Here is a 22452-nt window from a genome sequence, read left to right as displayed (position 1 = left end):
CCGAGAGCAGGTCAGAGGCTGGGTATTCTGCGGCGAGTGACTCACATCCTGACTCCCCAAAGACTTTCCACCATCTACAACGCACAAGTCAGGAGTGTGATGGAATACTCTCCACTTGCCTGGATGAGTGCAGCTCCATCAACACTCAAGAAGCTCGACACCATCCAAGATAAAGCAGCCCGCTTGATTGGCACCCCATCCATCACCCTAAACATTCACTCCCTTCACCACTGGAGCACTGTGGCTGCAGTGTGTACCATCCACAGGATGCACTGCAGCAACTCGCCAAGGCTTCTTCGAAAGCACCTCCCAAACCCGCGACCTCTACCAGCTAGAAGGACAAGAGCAGCAGGCGCATGGGAACAACACCACCTGCACGTTCCCCTCCAAGTCACACACCATCCCGACTTGGAAATATATCGCCGTTGCTTCAATGTCGCTGGGTCAAAATCCTGGAACTCCCTTCCTAACAGCACTGTGGGAGAACCGTCACCACACGGACTGCAGCGGTTCAAGATAGCGGCTCACCACCACCTTCTCGAGGGCAATTATGGATGGGCAATAAATGCGGGCCTCGCCAGCGACGCCCACATCCCATGAACGAATAAAAAAAAATGGTCAGACATAGCAGCGAGATGTAACTGTACGACACATTTCATTTCATTCCCTTTTTCTTCATTGATGCTGTTCTCCTCAATGTGTTGTAACAGTGTGAAGCAGTAAACGAGTAAATGAGCACCGCTCCCATTTCTAAGCAAAAAGACTGCAGTTCACTGAGCTTCCTTGAATTAAATTAACAATTTTCACTACTTCCTTCAGGACTGCCATAAGATCAGGGGGATTACCCTTGGACGCCAAAGCTTCCTGGTGAATGAAACAGTGATTCTAACCATCATTACCAGCTGCCTCAGATATTCTTCTCACAACTCCGCTATTTCTACCTGTCATATTTGCTGCACCATCACTTGGAATTCCGAGTCTAATTTGTGTTTTCCATCTACACAGGCATGCAGTGCTTCGAATATCTGTGCTCCTGTATTTGTTGGTAAAGTTAGACAACACAACAAACCTTCCATAAAGTCATCTTGCCCGACATATCTCACAGAAACTAACAGTGTTGCACAATTTGAAATATCAGCACTCTCGTCAGGTTGGACAACAAAATCCCCGGCTCACTGGAACCAAGTAAAAAGCTTGGCTTCCAGATGGTCAGCAATAGAACATATTCGCCGAGACATTGTGTTAGCACTGAGAGGAATGCTTCTCAATTTTTCAGCAGGCTTCTCGTCGAAGATTGTAGGCAGCATATCCTGAGATTGTGAAAGAATAAGTTTTTCGACAACTCTTTGGGCCATTTTCTCTTTTGCCACGCGGTATGCGACCAAATATGACGCCAGTTTTTTCTTATCATTCAGAGCAGTTGACCGACTACGAACTTGTGCTGATAACTTTAATTCCCGTTGCTTCCTTTGACAATATTCAAGCGGGTGATCAACGAGTTCCCCATGTTTTGTTTCTAAATGTCTTCTTAATTTTTGACGAGTTTTAAACACTTGTTTACAAGCACCTCGCTGCAAAGAACACACTGGGGCTTTGGATCTTGCTTTGCGTTTGCACAATTGATCAAAACACATTTCAAAAAAGCCTCACTTTACTTCCTCGTGCACCATTTGGTTTCGTTCTCAGTCGGTGGTTCAGACCAGCTCGACATGGCAGAAGTTTGTCCGCCATTACTCGAACTTTCTGTTGAAGATGACGTACTGACACGTTTTTTTTTTCTTTGTCGGAAGTAGATGGGTTTGATAACTGTGTTTCCGAACTTTTTCTTATTACAAAACGATCCATTTTTGGGGATTAAAGTTTGAAGGTTAAGCCGCTCCTGACTCCTTTCCCCCTGATACTGGGACCAGACCAACACCACTCACCATGGCTTTGGCGGCGAGGAAGAGCACGTCCTGGTTGATGCTCGGAAAAAATAAACATGACAGGAAGACTATTCCACTGGAACAAGACCATCGCTCCACAGAATTAAATGACTGCCTGTCATCTGCCAACGGAAATTACCAAAGAAAAACGTGAATCTAAACTTCAGTCCAACATTCAACCGATCAATGTCACGCAATCACAAGTTCTGAACAGAAACTCCCTGTGACATATCATCTCGTTATGAAATAAATGTTTGCCCGTTTCTTGTTTGATGTCCAGTTATGCTTCATTTGATTTTCCTGGGTTTGTGCTTTGACCGTACCCATTTAATGACAGTGAGCTGATATTGCCAATCGGGCTCAGCATTCTCTGGCGAGCAGCTACCTGCCCTGTAAGCGTCGCTGGTAACCTGATTTCTGACGAATTTCCTTTCCATGTTCCACTACATTTATACTTTTCTTTTTAGGGTTCAAACGAGGGTGCGCAAATTGAAACACAAAGCAATTTGGCAACATGCAGGTCTCCCCAGTAAACGCAAGAGCACTCAAAAGGAATCCCAATTGAACAAATCCCTTCTCATTCACTCGCACTGGAAAAAATACTTGAAGACAAAATCCTATTCCCTCCCATTGCATAGAATCCCAAAGAGAAAAAAACCCTTCATCATTCCAAGCCATTATAGAGAGTGCGGTGCCCAGAAGTGAACACCGTGCTCTAAATGAGCTCTAACCAGAGCTCTGTATAACTGTGACAAAACTTCCACTCCTTTTTATTCCAGTTCACTTGAGATGAAGATCAAAATTTCATCTCCATTTTAACTTTTGTTTAGTGATTTAGTAATCACTGTACTTGAACCCCTAAATTTCTCTCCTCCCCCACAGTTCCTAGCTTCTTGCCATGTAGAAAACACTCTGATCTATCTTTTTAAGTTCCAAATTGGATAACCTCACGCTTTCTCACCTTGACTTCCATCAGCCACAGATTTGCCCACTCACTTAATCTATCAATGTCCCTTTGCAACTTTCTGCTCCCATCTATAACGCTTACTGTGCCACCTAAACTAGTGTGGCCAGCACACTGGGATATAAGGTTCTTCACAGAAGAACAGAAGAAATAGGAGCAGGAGTCGGCCATACGAGCACTCGAGCCTGCTCCGCCATTCAGTAGATCAGGGCTGGTCTTCGACCTCAACTACACTTTCCCGCCCCATCCCCATATCCCTTCATTCCCCTGGAGTCCAAAAATCTATCGATCTCAGCTTTGAATACAACTCAACGACTGAGCATCCACTGTCCTCTGGGGTAGAGAATTCGAAAGATTCTCAACCGTTTGAGTTCAAAATTTTTTCCTCATATCGGTCCTAAATGTCCGACCCCTTATCTTGAGACTATGACCTCTAGTTCTTGACTCTCCAACAAGAGGAATCAGCCTCTCAGCCTGTCAAGCCGTCTAAGAATTTTATACGTTTCAATGCGATCACCTCTCATTCTTCTAAATTCCACAGAATATAGGCAAATCTTACACAATATCTCCTCATCGTCCAATTGCACAAAGACCCCCTTACTCTTATATTCCAACACACTTGCGATAAAGGCTAACATATCATTTGCATTCCTCACTCTCATTGGAATCTTGGTGAATCACTATTTCGAGTATGTTTTTCCTCTATTCGTTCCAGAGGGAAAAGAAATGAACATTGAAAACATTTTACTATAATTATACTCGTTTATGTTTTGGAAACAATATCCAGTTAACTGCATCGAAATCGATTCCAAACTTAGAGTTTCAGAAGGAAGTGGATTAATGCGAATACTGAATTGCGATAGCCTGGAAACAAACCCGGGTCAACCACTTGGAATGCAGCTATGCTCGGCACTATACCACCATTGGTGATAATCAATAATCATAAAATAGTTCCCAAACATCAGACCTTGAACAGACACAGCAGGCTGTTGTAATTTGTTCCATTCCCCACCACTCAGATAATGAAGCAGTCCTTGCCCGCATGCAGCAAGATCTGGACAACATCCAGACTTGGGCTGATAAATGGCAAGCAATATTCGCGCCAGAAAAGTGCCAGGCAATGACGATCACCAACAAGAGACAGTGTAACCACCTCTCCATGAAATTCAACGGCATTACCATCGCCGAATCCCCCACCATCAACATCCTGGATGTCATCATTGACCAGAAACTTAACTGGACCAGCCACATAAATACTGTGGCTACAAGAGCAGGTCAGAGTCTCAGCATTCAGAGGCGAGTGACTCACCTCGTGACTCCCCAAAGACTTTCCACCATCTACAAAGCACAAGTCAGGAGTGTGATGTAATACTCTCCACTTGATTGGATGTGTGCAGCTCCAACAACACTCAAGAAGCTCGACACCATCCAGGAGAAAGCAGCCCGCTTGATTGGCACCTCATCCACCCCCCGAAACATTCACTCCCTTCACCACCGGCGCACTGTGGCTGCAGTGTGTACCATCCACAGGATGCACTACAGCAACTCGCCAAGGCTTCTTCGACAGCACCTCCCAAACCCAGCGAATTCTACCATCTAGAAGGATAAGGGCATCAGGCACATGGGAACAACACCACCTGCACGTTCCCCTCCAAATCACACGCCATCCCGGATGGGAACTTATCGCCGTTCCAGCATCGTCGCTGAGTCTAAATCCTGCAACTCCCTCCCTAACAGCACTGTGGGACAACCTTCACCACACGGACTTCAGCGGAACAAGAATGCAGCTAACCACCAACTTCTCGAGGGCAATTAGAGATGGGCAATAAATGTTGGCCTCGCCAGCGACACCCACCTCCCATGAACGAATTAAAAAAACTCCGTAGAAATTCCCTTCTCCACTACATTAGTCACCTCTTCAAAAAATTCGATCAGGTTCATCAGGCAAATCCTTTACCCTTTAGTAATCCACGCTGGCTCTCTCTGATCAGCTGGAAATGTTCACGGTGTTGAGACACTCTATTCTTAATTGTAGAATCTAGTAAATTCCCGACAACTGATGCTGATAGCCCCTTTCCCGATGTAGTTACGTTATAAGCATTCTCCCTATGTCGTTCCAATTTCGCCCCTCCCCCCACTTATGTAGTTCAAACGAAGTCCCTCTGCCAATGTAATTCCTATGCAGCCACTCCTCTTATGTCGGTCCACTGTCGCTCCTCTCCCTATGTAATTCCACTGTAGCTCCTCTCCCTATGTAATTCCACTGTAGCTCCTCTCCCTATGTAATTCCACTGCAGCTCCTCTCCCTACGTAATTCCACTGTAGCTCCTCTCCCTATGTAATTCCACTGCAGCTCCTCTCCCTATTTAATTCCACTGTAGTCCCACTCCCTATGTAATTCCACTTTAGCCCCTCTCCCTATCTAATTCCACTGTAGCCCCTCTCCCTATCTAATTCCACTGTCGTCCCTCTCCCTTTCTAATTCCAATTTAGTCCCTCTTCCTATGGATTTCCACTGTAGCCCCTCCCCTTACGTATTTCCACTGTATCCTCTCTCTCTATGTAGCTCCACTGTAGCCCCTCTCCATATGTAATTCCACGGTAGCCCCTCTCCATATGTATTTCACCTGTAGCCCCTCACCCTATGTAGTTACGATGTACACCTTCTCCCTATATAGTTCAACTGTAACTCCTATATCTATGTAGTGCCGCAGTAGCCCTTCGCCTCATGTAGTTCCGCTGTAAGCCCTCTCTGTGTAATTCCACTGTAGCCCCTCTACAAATGTAGTTCCACTGTACACCCTCTCCATGTTTTACCACTATGCACACTCTTCATGTGTAGTTCCACTGTAGCCCCTCACCGTATGTAGTTTCAGTGCAACCCCTCTTCCTGTGTAGTTCGTATGTAGCCTGAGCTGAAGACCTCCTCTTTCGTATCTCATTTTGCCTTCTGTTCCCAGCAGCATTTGCCTCTGGCACACGGGACTGTGAAGCTCATTTACTGTTGTACAGCAGCCGATACATCCACAGGACTCTCTGACCTCTGACTGAAGCAGTGCTACACCAGGGACAATGTTGCTCAAATGCGGGATGTATCTCAAGGATGTGCATTGAAACACGTCATTCGAACCTTTGATAGATCTGTCGTGACGAAGCATTTGGAACATTGTCTCCAGTTCTCGCCATTGGTATTTCCAATGACGCAATGGACAAGGTTGAGGAGGAGTCCAAGAATGATTCCAGGGTTTCGGGCTCTAAGTTATGATGAGCAGGAACACAGGAGCTGAACTGATTGTCACTGAAAAGTAAAGACTGTATGGAACAGACTCTCACACAAATTACCCGAGTATCTCCTTCAAAAAAAACCGAGTAAATATGGAGTGAGTTGATGAGGTAATGAAGGAGACACGGATGTTACTGAGCTGCAGAGAGGTCTCAAAGCACCACCTATAGATGGGATGGTCAGGGATGATCGCTGATGGAGTTTTTTATATGTAATAAGGGGAGGTCAGAGCTGATAACAACTTCCCCCAATGAGCAGAAATACAAGAAGTGACTATTGATGGAATGGAACACCGCCACTGAGCCATCTCAACCCAGTATAGCACAGGAAGTACTGGATGTCCCAGTGCAGGACACCAAGTGAATGGAGGTCACCATCCCAAGGAATCCTCCTAACCCGCCGACCAGCTGATACATCTCATCCCAATGTCACAGTAGGAGGGAACATGTCAGGGTGTGGCAATCTGACGAGACTGTGACCAGTTAAAACGGGAGGCAATGCTCAGTGGGAGCTACTGGCGAGAAATCATTGGCAGCCTCAGGTAATAATTACTGAAAAAGGTTCAACATCACTGAGGAGCACTGAGAATTTGTGAAGTAAGTTTTCTAGCTCCATTTGTAAATTTGTCGGTAGCAGTAGCCTTTGCTGCTTCCGCTCACTGTTTTGCTTTCTCCTTAGAGCTGCTACATTGGCTCTGTAAAGCCCGAGGTTAAATTTTCTGCTCGTCATGAAGCAGTTTTCTTTAGAAATATGAAGGATTATAATGCAGAATTTGAAGGCAAAGTTCTGTTTAATTTTAAATCAATTTCTTGTGCAGTTACAGAATTTGGGCTGCTGCGTGTTACGAATGGCAAATCTGAGTTTGAAACACACCCTCAGAGCTGTTTTAGCTCCGTCGCTGTAACTTTGTCAAAAATGCACTTATATTTACAAAGGTAAATGGAGTTTTGGCCGCACTTACGCTGAAGTTACCGTGGTGGAGCGGGAGCAGCGCCCAGGAAACTATAGTTTCACTCATGTTCATTCCCTCTTTATGATTGCATGGCCGTCTCCTATTCTCTCTCCGACTCCTTTATCAATCGGTTCTCCTTTCATTCTTTCTCACTCCCCTTTCTCACTCGGTTTTCATTTCATTCTCTCTCTCCTTTATCCCTCGGTTCTACTCTTATTCTCTCTCTCATCTTTATTCTTCTGGGCCTCCACTCCCATTCTCCCTCTTACTTTTATGTGCCGGGTTCCCCTCTTTCATTCTCTCTATCATTCTCTCTCTCCCCATTATCCTCCTGTGCTGCTCTCCGATTCTCCCTCTCCCCTTCATGCATCTAATTCCCCTCTCGTCTTTCCTCTCTCCCCTTTATCCATCCCTCTCCCCTCTCTAATTCTCCACCTCCCTTTTATATGGCTGGTTCCCCTCTCTCACTCTCTCTCTCTCTCTCATCCTCCCGGCTCTCTTCTCTCAATCTCTTTCTCTTCTTAATCCACCAATTCCCCCTCTAATTCCCCCTCTCTCCTCCTCTGGAGTCTATAATTAAGGATAGAGTTGTAAACAATTTTACAACACCAAGTTATAGTCCAACAATTTGTTGGACTATAACTTGGGGTTGTAAAATTGTTTACAGTTGTCAACCCCAGTCCATCACCGGCATCTCCACATTAAGGATAGAGTGACTGAACACCTTGAAAATTTTCAGCTGACCAGGGAGAGCCAGCGTTGATTTGTAAAGGTTAGGTCATGCCTGACGAACCTGATTGAATTTTTTGAAGTGGTTACTAAAGTAGAGGACAGCGGAATGTCTATGGATATTGATAATATGGACTTCCAGAAGGCATTAGATAAAGTCGCTCATAAGAGACGATTAACAAAACTTGAAGCTCATGGAATTGAAGGCAAATTATTGACATGGTTAGGAAATTGGCTGAGCGGGACGAAACAGAGTCGGGATAATGGCTCAAATTGGCAGGATGTGACTAGTGGTGTCCCATAGGGATCTGTTTTTGGGCCTCAACTATTCACTGGATTTATTAATGACTTTGATAACGGGATGGAGATCCATATATCCATGTTTGCCAATGACAAAAAGATAGGCAGCATTTTAAGCCGTGTAGATGGGAACATAACATTCCAGAAAGATAGTAACAGACTAAGTGAATGGGCAAAACTGTGGCAAGTGGATTTCATTGTAGGCATGTGTGAGGTCATCCACTTTGTACGAAAACAGGGTTCATCAGTGTACTTTCTAAATGGTGAAAAGCTCGAAACAGTGGAGGTCCAAAGAAACTTAGGGGTCCATGCACATAGATCATTAAAATGTCATGGAGAGGTACAGAAAATAATCAAAAATCTAATGGAATGCTGGCCTTTATATCGAGAGCAATAGAAAACAAGGGGGTAGAATTATGCTACAGCTAGAAAAAAAACCCAGATTAGACCTCACCTGGTGTACTGTGTTCAGTTCTGGGCACCACACCTCAGGAAGTATATATTGGCCTTCGAGCGAGTGCAGCGCAGATTTGCTGGAATGAGTTCGGGCGAAAGGTCTTCGACCTGAAACGTTGACACTTTTCATTCTCCACAGCTATGGTCTGACTTGCTGAGCTTCTCCAGCACTTTTTGTTTCTATTTCAGATTTCCAGCTTTCGAAGTATTTTGCTTTTGATTTACTGGAATGATATCTGGACTCCAAGTGTTATATTACGAGGAGACATTACACAAACTAGGGTTGCATTCCCTGGAATTTAGAAGTGTAAGGGGTGACCTAATCGAAGTTTTCAAGATATTAATGGGAACTGATAGGGTCGATAGAGAGAAACGATTTCCGCTGGGTGGGTTTGGGTTAGGGTTAGGGTTAGACATAGCCTAAAATTAAAGCCAAAACTTCCAGGAGTGAGATTAGGAAACACTTCTGCACGCAAAGGGTGGTGGAAGTTTGGAACTCTCTTCAACAAAGGCAGTAGATGGAAGCTCAATTGTTAATTTTATTTCTAAGATTGATAGATTTTTGTTAACCAAGAGTATTAAGGGATATGGGGCTAAGGCGGGTATATGGAGTTAGGTTACAGACCAGCCATGATCTCATTGAATGGCAGAACAGGCTCGAGGGGATTAAATGGCCTCCTCCTGCTCTAATGTGCTTTCAGTCTGTGCATTGCCAATTCTCAATCCAAGAATGAATCTTTTTCAATTGCTGAATTACCTGATATTTAGGGATCTTCTTACTACAGAAATGAGGGTAACGATCGACAGGCTTCCGAAGCACAAAGAATCATTGCCCCATCCTCCAGGTGGTGCTTTGTTAAACCAGGGATTTCCAAGCACTCCGACAGGGCACAGTTTGGAAACAGTTTTCCGGTTGGTAGAAAGTAACCCGAAGGCAGATAATTGAATATTTGCAGTTAGTTGTTGGCAAATAAATTGATTTCCATGTTCATTTTAAAATAAAAAAACAATTCAACCGTCCAGGTCAAAGGCATCAGTTTTAGGTGCTCTGTGCTGATGATAATTTGAAATGTTGCTGACCTTAAAACAGTGCAGCTTTTGGGCCGTGCAATTACACGGAGCCCTGAGCAGATCCAGTTACGTTAATTAGCTGATCACTGAGGGCTTGCCGGTACCTGAGCTGGAAACATAATAAACTTTAATTAATTAGTCTCCCTTCTCTCGCCTCTTCACCAACAAATTTGATAATAACACATTAACACAATATTCAAAAGTGTTTGGAATCTAGGCTGTTCCCCATCGATTCGTTGTAACTCGAGTCAGATAAGAAATGAATAAAGACACTGCGCAACAAAGCGCCGAGAGTCAGCGGCCTATCACATCGTCCCGCTGGCAGTGAGCAGCATGGAGCAGTGACTGTCATCACCACAGTGGGAAAAGGCAGTTACTGATCGGTGCAGCTGGTGAGACAGGTGAAGAACATGAAACTGGTAAAGAGTGGGCGGCAGAGAAAGGCTGCTCACCAACCCGGCCGAGGTTGGGTCGATGATACCACGGCTCGCAACAAAAGCTCTTCTGTTCGGTTTGTCAGCTGAGCAGCTCTGGATCGAAGGGAGTAACTTCACTAAAACAACAGTCGCATGGTAAGGCAAACACCGTCCCTGCCTTCAGATAAAGGCCCACAGTTTCGGCTCCCTGCATACTGACTTTATTTGTTCACTTTATTAATGAGGACCTTTCAGAAACTTTTGAATATTGTGTTAATGTGTTATTATCAAATTTGTTGGGGAAGAGTTGAGAGAAGGGAGACTAATTAATTCAAGTTTATTGTGTTTCCAGATCAGAGTTTGTATTGTTTCATCCACTGTCGGACAAGCGGACTGCACGCACCTGAAGCTGAAACCGAGTGAGGCTCACATCCAGACCCCTGGACAAAACATACCTGGAGATTGCAGTGGTTCAACCAGGATCAAAGCAGTACAGAGTGAGCTCAGAGAGGATAATGGAAACACAGCAGGAAAATAAGCATTTCAGCAGCTCCGACTCCAAGGAGGACAGCAACAAACGCGAAAGTAGCTATCAGTTTTGCGGGCACACTTTGAGAATCACTGGGGACTCCAGCAATAACCGTGAGATACCAGCAATAATCTGGGGAGCTGTAAGTCCAATGTTTGGTGTAAATGCTTGGATCGGATAGAGAGAAACCAAACCCAGAGCCTCTGCCTTTCACTACAGCAACCGCCCCCACCCCCACCCCCACTCCCGCCATGTTTAGGAAGCCATACTTGATGCATTGGTTTTGCAGACGAACATGCATAAGAACATCGGAATTGCTAGAAGAAAGATTATTGTTCGCCGTCTCCTTTCCTGGTAGTCACATGACACAGTGAGAACCGAGTTGTCGACGAATAAAAGCAACCAATCCCCATCAATTAGTCTCCATCAGACCCAGACATGAGGCGAGGAAAACCCTCCAGTGGTGGAGAGCTTTGGGAACCATTGGTCCAAAGTCACCTGTTCCTCCTAAACCTGCTCCACTCACCACATGTCATGTCTCCAGTTAATCATCTGCCTGCCCACTCACTTAACCTGTCCATATCCCTGAGCAGACTCTTTGTATCCTCGTCACAGTTCACTTTCCCACGTATCTTTGTATCGTCAGCAAACTTGGATACATTACACTCGGTCCTTTCATCTAATCATTAATATAGAGTGTAAACAGCTGAGGCCCAAGCAGGGATCCTTGCGGCACCGCACTAGTTACAGCCTGACAACCTGAATATGACCCGTTTATCACGACTCTCTGTTTTCTGTCCGTTAACCAATCATGTATCTCTGCTAATATATACCCCCAACCCCATGAACCCATTTTTACTCATTTACACTAACATAACCGTTCGTGAATATGAACACATCTTTTAAATCTCATCTTAAACTTCTCTGGTCGAACAGAACAACCCCAGCTTCGCCAGTCTCCCCACTTAACTGAAGTCCCGCACCCCTGGTACCATTCTATCAAATCTACACTGCACTGTCCCTAAAGCCTTGACATTCTCCCTAACGTGGTGCTCAGGATTAGACACAATACTCCAGCTGCGGCCTCACCAATGATTTATAAAGGTTTAGCGTCACTTCCTTCCTTTTGTATTCTGTGCCTATTTTATAAATCAAGGGTCCAGTCTGCTTTTTTTAACAGCCTTCCCAACTTGTCTTGCAACCTTCAAATATTAGTGTACGTACAACCCGAGTTCGCTCTGTTCCTGTATCCCCTTCAAAATGGTAACATTTTGTTTGTATTGTCGCTTCTTATTATTCCTATCAAAATGTATCATTTCACAGTTCTCCGCGTTAAATTTCATCTTCCATTTGTCTGCCCATTTCCCTTGTGTGTCTGGTCTCCTGAAGTCTGTTCTTAGCCTCCACATTGTTTACTACATTTCCGAGTTTCGTATCATCTGCAAACTTTGAAATTATACCCTCTATACCCAAGTCCAGTTCATTAATATATATCAAAAAGATCAATGGTGCTAATACCGACCCCTGGGGAACACATCCAGCCTGAGAAATAACCGTTCACAACTACTCTCTGCTTTCTGTCTCTTAGCTAATTTCATATCTACGCTGACCCTGTCCCGTTAATCCCATGGGCATCAATGTTGCTTACTCATCTATAACGTGGTACTTTGAAAATTCATGTCAACAAACATAACTGCACGAACACCATCAACCCTGTTAATTACTTCATCAAATAACTCAATCAAGTTTATCAAACACGATTTGCCTTTAAGAAATCCGTGCTGACAGTAATTTATTAAAACATGTTTTTCCAAGTGACTATTAATTTTGTCCCAGATTATTGTCTCTAAAATTTTCCCCACCTCCGACTTTAGGCTGACTGGCCTGTATTTACCAGGTTTATCCTTCTCCCCTTTTTTGAACAGGAGAACAACATTTGCAACTGGTCAGTCCTCTGGCACCATCCCCATATCCAAGGTGGATTGAAAGATTGTGGCTATAACCTTTGCTATTTCCACCCTTACTACCCACAACAATCTAGGATGCATCCCACCTGGACCGCGTGGCTTTTCTACTTTGAGTACTGCCAACCTTTTTAGTGCATCCTCTACTATCTCTTCCTTTACTGGGATATTGGCAGCATCCTCTTTTTTTGTGAATGTCGATGCAAAGTATTCATTTAGTACCCCAGCCGCGACTCCACAATGAGTTTGTTCTTTTGTCGCTAATTGGCCCCACCCTTCCTTTGATTATCCTTTAGCTATTTGTCTGTTTATAAAATACTTTACTCTTCACTTTTCTGTTATCTGCCACCACTTTCTCGTACACTCTCTCCGCCCGTATTATTTCCTTTTTCAGATCTCCTCTGTACTTTCTCTATTCTGCTTCATTTTCTAATATATTATGTTCCTGACATTAGTCACAAGCCTCCTTTCTATGTTTCGTTTTAGTCTCTATATTTTCATTTATCCAGTGAGCTCCAGCTTTGCATGCCCTTCCTATCTCCCTCATAGGAATGCGTTTCGATTGCACCCGAATTAGCTTCTCCTTGAAGGCCTCCGATTGATTATTTACTGTTTTTACAGCCAGTCTTTGTTTGCATTCAACATGGGCCGGCTCACTTTTCAACTCACTGGAATTACCCCTCAGCATCTTCACCTTTGATTGATCCCTGTCTCTTTCCATAACTACTCTACACCTAATATATAACATCCATGGCACCATGTTCTGTCTTCATAATATCCATGGCATCATGTTCTGTCTTCATACCATCCATGGCACCATTAAATTGTTTGTACCCTCCAGGCCACATTTACCGGGTTTACCTCCTCCCTGACACAATGTAATGGGTCGATAACCTTCTTGTATCATGTCTTGGGTTTTCTGCTCCAAATTACCATATCCTGGGTTTATGCCATCCTTATCACCATGCCCTAGCTGGCACAAAGTACTGATTGATGTATTCTCCTCTGAATCAAGATGGGATGCATACTCCACCAGCACCATGTATTATGTTTATACTCTCCTTCACAACCGACACTGGATATCCACTATCCTTGATCACAGACATTGTGTATCAACCATTCTAGATCCCCTGCACTGGGTATCCACCATCCTTAGATGGGTGAGATCCTGAATGAATATTTCACATCGGTATTTACGGTTGAGAAAGGCATGGATGTTAGGGAACTTGGGGAAATAAATAGTGATGTCTTGAGGAGTGTACATATTACAGAGAGGGAGGTGCTGGAAGTCTTAACGCGCATCAAGGTAGATAAATCTCCGGGACCTGATGAAATGTATCCCAGGACGTTATGGGAGGTTAGGGAGGAAATTGCGGGTCCCCTAGCAGAGATATTTGAATCATCCACCGCTACAGGTGAGGTGCCTGAAGATTGGAGGGTAGCAAATGTTGTGCCTTTGTTTAAGAAGGGCGGCAGGGAAAAGCCTGGGAACTACAGACCAGTGAGCCTGACATCTGTAGTGGGTAAGTTGTTAGAGGGTATTCTGAGGGACAGAATCTACAGGCATTTGGAGAGGCAGGGACTAATTAGGAACAGTCAGCATGGTTTTGTGAGAGGAAAATCATGTCTCACGAATTTGATTGAGTTTTTTGAAGGGGTAACCAAGAAGATAGATGAGGGCTGTGCAGTAGACGTGGTCTACATGGACTTCAGCAAAGCATTTGACAAGGTACCGCATGGTAGGTTGTTACATAAGGTTAAATCTCATGGGATCCAAGGTGAGGTAGCCAATTGGATACAAAATTGGCTTGACGACAGAAGACAGAGGGTGGTTGTCGAGGGTTGTTTTTCAAACTGGATGCCTGTGTCCAGCGGTGTGCCTCAGGGATCGGTGCTGGGTCCGCTGTTATTTGTTATTTATATTAATGATTTGGATGAGAATTTAGGAGGCATGGTTAGTAAGTTTGCAGATGACACCAAGATTGGTGGCATTGTGGACAGTGAAGAAAGTTATCTAGGATTGCAACGGGATCTTGATAAATTGGGCCAGTGGGCCGATGAATGGCAGATGGAGTTTAATTTAGATAAATGTGAGGTGATGCATTTTGGTAGATCGAATCGGGCCAGGACCTACTCCGTTAATGGTAGGGCGTTGGGGAGAGTTATAGAACAAAGAGATCTAGGAGTACAGATTCATAGCTCCTTGAAAGTGGAGTCACAGGTGGATAGGGTGGTGAAGAAGGCATTCAGCATGCTTGGTTTCATTGGTCAGAACATTGAATGCAGGAGTTGGGATGTCTTGTTGAAGTTGTACAGGGCATTGGTGAGGCCACACTTGGAGTATTGTGTACAGTTCTGGTCACCCTATTATAGAAAGGATATTATTAAACTAGAAAGAGTGCAGAAAAGATTTACTAGGATGCTACCGGGACTTGATGGTTTGACTTACAGGGAGAGGTTAGACAGACTGGGACTTTATTCCCTGGAGAGTAGGAGGTTAAGGGGTGATCTTATAGAAGTCTATTAAATAATGAGGGGCATAGACAAGGTCGATAGTCAAAATCTTTTCCCAAAGGTAGGGGAGTCTATAACGAGGGGGCACAGATTTAAGGTGAGAGGGGAGAGATACAAAAGGGTCCAGAGGGGCAATTTTTTCACTCAAAGGGTGGTGAGTGTCTGGAACGAGCTGCCAGAGGCAGTAGTAGAGGCGGGTACAATTTTGTCTTTTAAAAAGCATTTGGACAGTTACATGGGGAAGATGGGTATCGAGGGATATGGGCCAAGTGCAGGCAATTGGGACTAGCTTAGTGGTATAAACTGGGCGACATGGACATGTTGGGCCGAAGGGCCTGTTTCCATGTTGTAACTTCTATGATTCTATGATTCTATGTGCGGTATATACACCATTGTTAGAACCGTGCGCAAGGTTTTTTTTTCTATTTGTTCATGGGATGTGGGCGTCGCTGACCAGGCCAGTATTCATTGCCCATCCCGAATTGCCCTTGACTATACACAATCCTGAGCACAAGGCGCGGTGTATCCACCATCTTGGACAACATTCCCGGTGCATACACCATCATTGACACCATGTGCGGGGTATTCGCCATCCTTGATACCATGTATTGGGTTTATACCCATCACAACACAATGTTCAGATTTTTATATCTTCCTTGGAACCAAGTACGAGATTGATATCTTCCTTGGAATTACTTACTGGCTTGCACCCTCCCTTGCTCCCTCACTTGCACCTTCGCTTGCACTGATCCCTGCACCCTCCCGTGCTCCCACGCTTGCTCTCACCCTTGCTCCCACCCTTGCACTTTCCCTTGCACTGATCCCTGCACCCTCCCATGCTCCCACCCTTGCATCCACGCTTGCTCCCGGCCTTGCACCCTCCCTTGTTCCCTACCTTGCACCTATCCTTGTACCCTCACTTGCTCCGACACTTGGACCCTCCCTTGCATCCTCACTTGGACTTTCCCTTGCTCTCTCCCTTGCACCCTCCCTTGCAACCCCTTGTCATGTGAACTTGGATTCAGAAAGTTGCAGGTGAACGAATTCTAACGTTAATGCCATATTTTGTTTCAGGGCCTCGTTCTATGCCGGTTCTTTGAGAAAGAGAATATCAGTTTTTCTGGGAAGAAGATGATTGAATTGGGGTCCGGCACTGGGATCGTGGGGATTCTTGCCATCCTACTGGGTGAGTTAAATGTTCCAAGCGATAGAACTTTGCATGTGTGAGAGAGAGCGATGAACTGTAATGGAGTAGGACGGCTATATAGTGAAGGACCATGACAGTGACTGGTCATAGGTTTGATTAAACCCCCAGTTATATGTATGTTTTGTGAACGCTGCTGTCTCTTCTTCTTTTGAGGTCCTTACTATTGACAGTTCTTCACCTCCAGTTTTAATCTGTTTGAAAGAGAATGCTTTCAAAGCACAGGACCCTTACCTCAGGTAATATGAATGATGCCTCAAAAAAGTCGCAGCTTTCGAGACTCAGCCGTTCCACCTGCCATTTTGGAGCAAGTCCCTCCTCCCATCCGGGAGCGGGATATCAATTGAACTGCCGTTGATCTGTGAAAATCCAGAAAACGTAAAAATCTTTAAATGAAAAAGTGAAACATTTGAACACGTTTCTCCTTGAGCTGATGAGCTGAGAACGAGATACCTATCAGAAATGGCCTGGTTTTGTTCAATGTAATATTTGCACAACATCCTGAACATCTCGACTCTGATCAAATATAAAACGGGGAAGCTGTTGCTTTTGATCATGTTTTTGGGTCTTTGTGAGCTCCAGTCACGTGTCCAGCAACCAACTGATGGCCAAATTATACACCATAAAACAGTAAGCATGCTTTAGAATAAAATAATGAAGCATTCCGTGCCCGCATACAGCACAACCTGGACAATATCCAGGCTTGGCTGTTTTGTGGCAAGTAACATTGGCGCCAGTCAAGAGCCAGGCAATGACCATCTCCAACAAGACAGAGTCTAACCAACTCCCCTTGACATCAAACGGCATTGCCATCGCCGAATCTCCCACCATCATCATCCTGCGGGTCACCATTGGCCAGAAACTGAACAGGACCAGCCACATAAATCGTGTGGCTAGAAGAGCAGGTCGGAGGCCTTGTATTCTGCGGCATTATCTGAGGAATTGCTAAAGGAAGTAAACATTATGTCCTTATCATTACCATTATCGAATAGCCCCACTTGCGACCTTATGATGGAGGGAAGGTCATTAATGTAGCAGCTGAAGATAGTTGGGGCGAGGTCACTGCCCTGCGATGTCCTGAGGCTGAGATGATTGTCCTCCAACAGACACTACCTTTGCGCCAGGTATGACTCCAGCCACTGGAGAGTTTCCCCCCTGATTCCAATTGACGTCAGTTTTGCTCCGACTCCTTCGTGCCACACTCGGACAAATGCTGCCTTGATGTCAAGGGCAGTCAATCTCACCTCACCTCTGGAATTCAGGTCTCATTTCCATTGTTGACCGGATGTCACCGGTTAACGGTTTTGGCTTAGTGCACAGAGGAAGAGTCAATTCTCTCTTAATTCTCAATTCGCTTTATTAACGTTATTAGATCATGCACATAGCGCTTATACGTCTAGTTAGATATAGGAATGCAGTTTACAGCAGGTTATACAGTTTTATACTCAAACTAGGATTTAAACGCACACCCACTAGGTTTCCCTGACTAACACATCCCTCAGTATCAGGATTTAAAAGCACGCCCACTAGGTTCCCCTGACGAAAACTCCCTGAGTTGTCACAGAATAGAAAGGATATTATATTACCCGGAAAGGAGAGATACTGCTGGCCAGACAATTCTCTCTCTCACTCCCGACGTCGTCTCTACGTCCCTGACGTAGGGTTCCCACTTCCACGAGGGTTAGTCTCCGGAGTCTCCCACAAAAACAAACTGGGACCAAGCCAGCAATTCTTCAGTTTTATTCCCAAGTCTGTCTTTTCGAATGATGCTGTCTTCTCTGGTTGGCTCAAAGTTGCTGGAGTGATCGATGTCATCCCCTGATTGGCTCTGTTCCAAGGGCCTAGGAAGCATCACTTCATACTCCTTTCCTAATTCAGGACTGGTGTCTCATCACAGTTCCTTTGTCCCTGTAAGAAGCGGAACGAATTCAAACCGGTTCTGGCCAGTTCAGACCAGTGACTGAACTCCAGGTCACCCCAGTTCAAAAGTCAGTGTCTTTGTTAGCACTTCGAATTAAGCTCAATAAGTTTCTGCAGCCTCTGACCAACACCATGTTTGGACCAAGGCTGTAATGAGGTCTGGAGCCGAGTGGTCATGGCGGAACCCAAACTGAGCATCGGTGAGCAGGTTATTGGTGAGTAAGTGCCGCTTGATAGCACTGTCGACATCTTCCATCACTTTGGCGATGATTGAGAGTAGGCTGATGGCGCGGTAATTGGTCGGATTGGATTTGTCCCGCTTTTTGTGGACAGGACATACCTGGGCAATTTTCCACTTTTTAGTCGGATAGATGACAGTGTTGTAGCTGTTCTGGAACAGCTCAGGTCGGGGCACAGCTTGTTCTGGAGCACTGGTCTTCAGCACCACAGCCGGGATGTTGTCGTGACACACAGCCTTTGCCAGTTCATGAACTCAAACATTTATTGTTTTTCACGTGGAGTGAATGGAATTGGCTGAAGACTTATATCTGTGATGATGGGGACCTCAGGAAGAGGCTGAGAATGATCATCCACTTGGCACTTCTGGCTGTAGATTTTTGCAAGCGCATCAAACTTTTTTTTGCACTCAGGGAATCAAGGGATATGGGAATCGGGCGGGAAAGTGGAGTGGAGTTCGAAGACCAGCCATGATCTTTTCGAATAAAGGAGAAGACAAGAGGGGCCGGATGGCCTACTCCTGCTACTATTTCTTATGTTCTTAGGTTCCCATGTGCTGGGCTGCGCTCTTGTTGAGGATGAGAATCTTCACCGAGCCTCCTTCTCCTGTTAGTTGCTTAATTTGCGACCACCATTCGCGACTGGATGTGACCGGATTTCAGAGCTTTAACCTGATTGTTTGGTTTGGGGATTGCTGAACTCTGTGCACAGCATCGTGCTCTCACTGTTGAGAATACATGGTGCTCTTACTGTATATAATGCATGGTGCTCTCACTGTTTATAATGCATGGTGCTCTCATTGTTTATAATGCACTGTGCTCTCACTGTTTATAATACATGGTGCTCTCACTGTTTATAATGTATTGTGTTCTCATTGTTTATAATGCACTGTGCTCTCACTGTTTATAATGCATGGTGCTCTCATTGTTTATAATGCACTGTGCTCTCACTGTTTATAATACATGGTGCTCTCACTGTTTATAATGCCTGGTGCTCCCACTCTTTATATTGCATGGTGCTCCAACTGTTTATAATGCCTGGTGCTCTCACTGTTTATAATGCATGGGGCTCTAACTGTTTATAATGCCTGGTGCTTTCATTGTTTATAATGCATGGTGCTCTCACTGTTCATAATGTATGGTGCTCTCACTGTTTATTATGCCTGGTGCTTTCATTGTTTATAATTCATGGTGCTCTCACTCTTTATAATGCATGGTGCTCTCACTGTTTATAATGCATGGTGCTCTCACTGTTTATAATGCATGGTGCTCTCATTGTTTATAATGCACTGTGCTCTCACTGTTTATAATACATGGTGCTCTCACTGTTTATAATGTATTGTGTTCTCATTGTTTATAATGCACTGTGCTCTCACTGTTTATAATGCATGGTGCTCTCATTGTTTATAATGCACTGTGCTCTCACTGTTTATAATACATGGTGCTCTCACTGTTTATAATGCCTGGTGCTCCCACTCTTTATATTGCATGGTGTTCCAACTGTTTATAATGCCTGGTGCTCTCACTGTTTATAATGCATGGTGCTCTAACTGTTTATAATGCCTGGTGCTTTCATTGTTTATAATGCATGGTGCTCTCACTGTTCATAATGTATGATGCTCTCACTGTTTATTATGCCTGGTGCTTTCATTGTTTATAATTCATGGTGCTCTCACTCTTTATAATGCATGGTGCTCTCACTGTTTATAATGCATGGTGCTCTTACTGTTTATAATGCATGGTAATCCTTTGCTGTGTCTTCACCAAGTTGGCACCTGATTTTCATATAAGCCTCTTGCCGCTCCAGGCATGCTCTTCTACATTCCACATTGAAACAGATTTAGTCACCAAGCTTGATGGCGAGTGAGAAGTGAGGGATATGCCGAGCCCTGCGGTGACAAGATTGTTGTGGCATTCCATTATGCTGCTGCTTAGGGCCCATGGCGCCTCATGAGTGCCTGCTTTTGTGCTGCTAGATTTGTTATTAATCTATCCCGCTCAGCAGGGTGGTAGTGCCACACGACACGATGGAGGGTTTCCTCAGTGTGAGGACAGGTCTGATTCTCAGAGTATGTCAGACCGTTGCTTGACTAGTTTGTGAGGCAGCTCTCCCGACTTTGACAACAGTCCCTAATTGATAGCGAGGAGGACCTTGCAAGGTCAACTGGGCTGGGTGTGCCTTTTTCTGACCCAATTCGATGCCTGTGTCGCAGCATTATCCTTATTTTGATATTGCGGCATGGCTCACGACCACACGAGAGGGCAGTAAAGCATCAACCACATTGATGTGAGACTGGAGTCACACACAGGCCAGATCGTTTCAGGACGCAGGTTTCCTTCCCTAAAGAACATTAGTGAACCTATTGGGTTTTTGCCACAATCGGATAGTTTCATGGTCACTTTGGGGCGCATATTGACTTCAAGCGGCAGTTTAAAACGTGTGATAGCTAAAAATAAAAACCGGGAGGAATGTTCAACGGGCGACAAACTCGTTGTCACCGGTTTTACGCTGTGGCAGAAAGTCAATATCGCCCCTTTTACTGATACCAGCTTTTTATGTTGACATTTTCGAATTAAAATCAAAATCTCAAACTGCCGTGGTTGGATTTGAGCTCAAGTTGCTGGATTTTTATTCCGCAGTTTTGAATTACTAAATCCAGTGAAATAACCGTTGTGCTAATGGAATCGCTGATCAATGTTGTGACACTGCACAAGTTCATCATTATATTTAACAGCCTTTGCTGTGTTAATTTGCATTGCCCCGAATCCCTTTTGCCCACATTTAACATTTACAGGTTGGTGTCATAGGGAAGCAATAAGTGAAGATACGTCATTACTCTTTTACATTCTTCTGGCAGGTGGAGATGTGACCTTGACCGACAAACCAGAAGTTCTGAATCAAATAGAACTAAACGTGGCCAACAATGTCCCCTCTTCAATTATCCAGCGGTCAAAAGTCTCTGCTCTCTCGTGGGGTGTAAACCATGATCAATTTCCAACAGACTACGACATCATCCTGGGATCCGATATCGTCTACAAGAAACGTGAATACCACTTACTGCTAAAGACCCTACAACATCTGAGCAACCAAAACACTATCATTTACATCTGCTCGAGGATGCGTGATATCATGGGAGCCATGAATTTTCACGAGCAGCTCATTCCACAGCATTTTAACTCCGAAATTGTTCACAGTGTCCCAGAAAAAGAAATCAACCTGTACAAAGTGACCAAAAAAGTTCCTGGCGCTTATTAAGGGGGAAATTCCAGAGAATAGGGTGGAGGCAGTTAAAGGTCTCATAATGGGAAGAAGCGAGGGGGAGAAGGGCACAACAGGCAAGAGTCAGAGGACTTAATGATGTTGGAGGAGGTTGCAGAGATGGAGGGATTGGGATTTCCATTTCCTCTAACACCCTAACCCTGACACTCTTACCCTAATCCCTAACCCTAAACCTGGCACCCTAACCCTAATCCTGACTTTATAGCCCTAGCCAAATCCTAACCCTCGGCCAAGTCCTAGCCCTAACTAAAACCCGAATCCTATTAATGCCATTATAATCTGACTCGAGTAAGGTTGGCAGGGAGGGTTAGAGTTTAGGGTTAGGAACCATCGATAGAGTCAGCTTCACCCTGTATCTAACTTCAGTCTAGCACTGCAGAACACAGAACAAGACCTACATTTTTCCCCTCCTGAAGTGTTGCTCTCCCAATACATTCACGTTTGTGTGATGATTGCATCAACGAAAGCTCCTTTAAATTGACCCAGTTGAAGACTGTGGTGATGTTGTGCAGTAGAGAGTATATTACGAGATCAATACTTCGGCCCTCCCTACCTTACAGCTGAGTGGGATACACGGACTGCAGCCGTTCAAGAAGAAGGCTCACCACCACTTTCTCAAGGGCAACTAGGAAGGGGCAACAGATTCTTGATTGTCAGCGACGCCCACACCCTGATAATGAATACATAAAAAAACAAAACTTGTGAAGTT

The 22452-nt window shown here is 44.7% G+C and overlaps 1 protein-coding gene across 1 annotated transcript; it reads left to right on the top strand.

Annotated features, from left to right (window-relative positions):
• Positions 1-3931: 3931 nt before the first annotated feature.
• On the top strand, positions 3932-21719 carry LOC137312580 (EEF1A lysine methyltransferase 3-like). Its single transcript, XM_067979110.1, has 5 exons — positions 3932-4163; positions 6990-7107; positions 10533-10767; positions 16178-16289; positions 21322-21719. Exons 1-5 carry the CDS (start codon positions 3932-3934, stop codon positions 21717-21719), a joined length of 1095 nt encoding a protein of 364 aa, XP_067835211.1.
• The last annotated feature ends 733 nt before the right edge of the window (positions 21720-22452 follow it).

This window comes from Heptranchias perlo, unplaced genomic scaffold, assembly GCF_035084215.1.
Source record: "Heptranchias perlo isolate sHepPer1 unplaced genomic scaffold, sHepPer1.hap1 HAP1_SCAFFOLD_43, whole genome shotgun sequence".
NCBI lineage: Eukaryota > Metazoa > Chordata > Chondrichthyes > Hexanchiformes > Hexanchidae > Heptranchias > Heptranchias perlo.
Note: the sequence above shows the minus strand (reverse complement) of the source record. Positions and strands in the feature narration are given on the sequence as shown.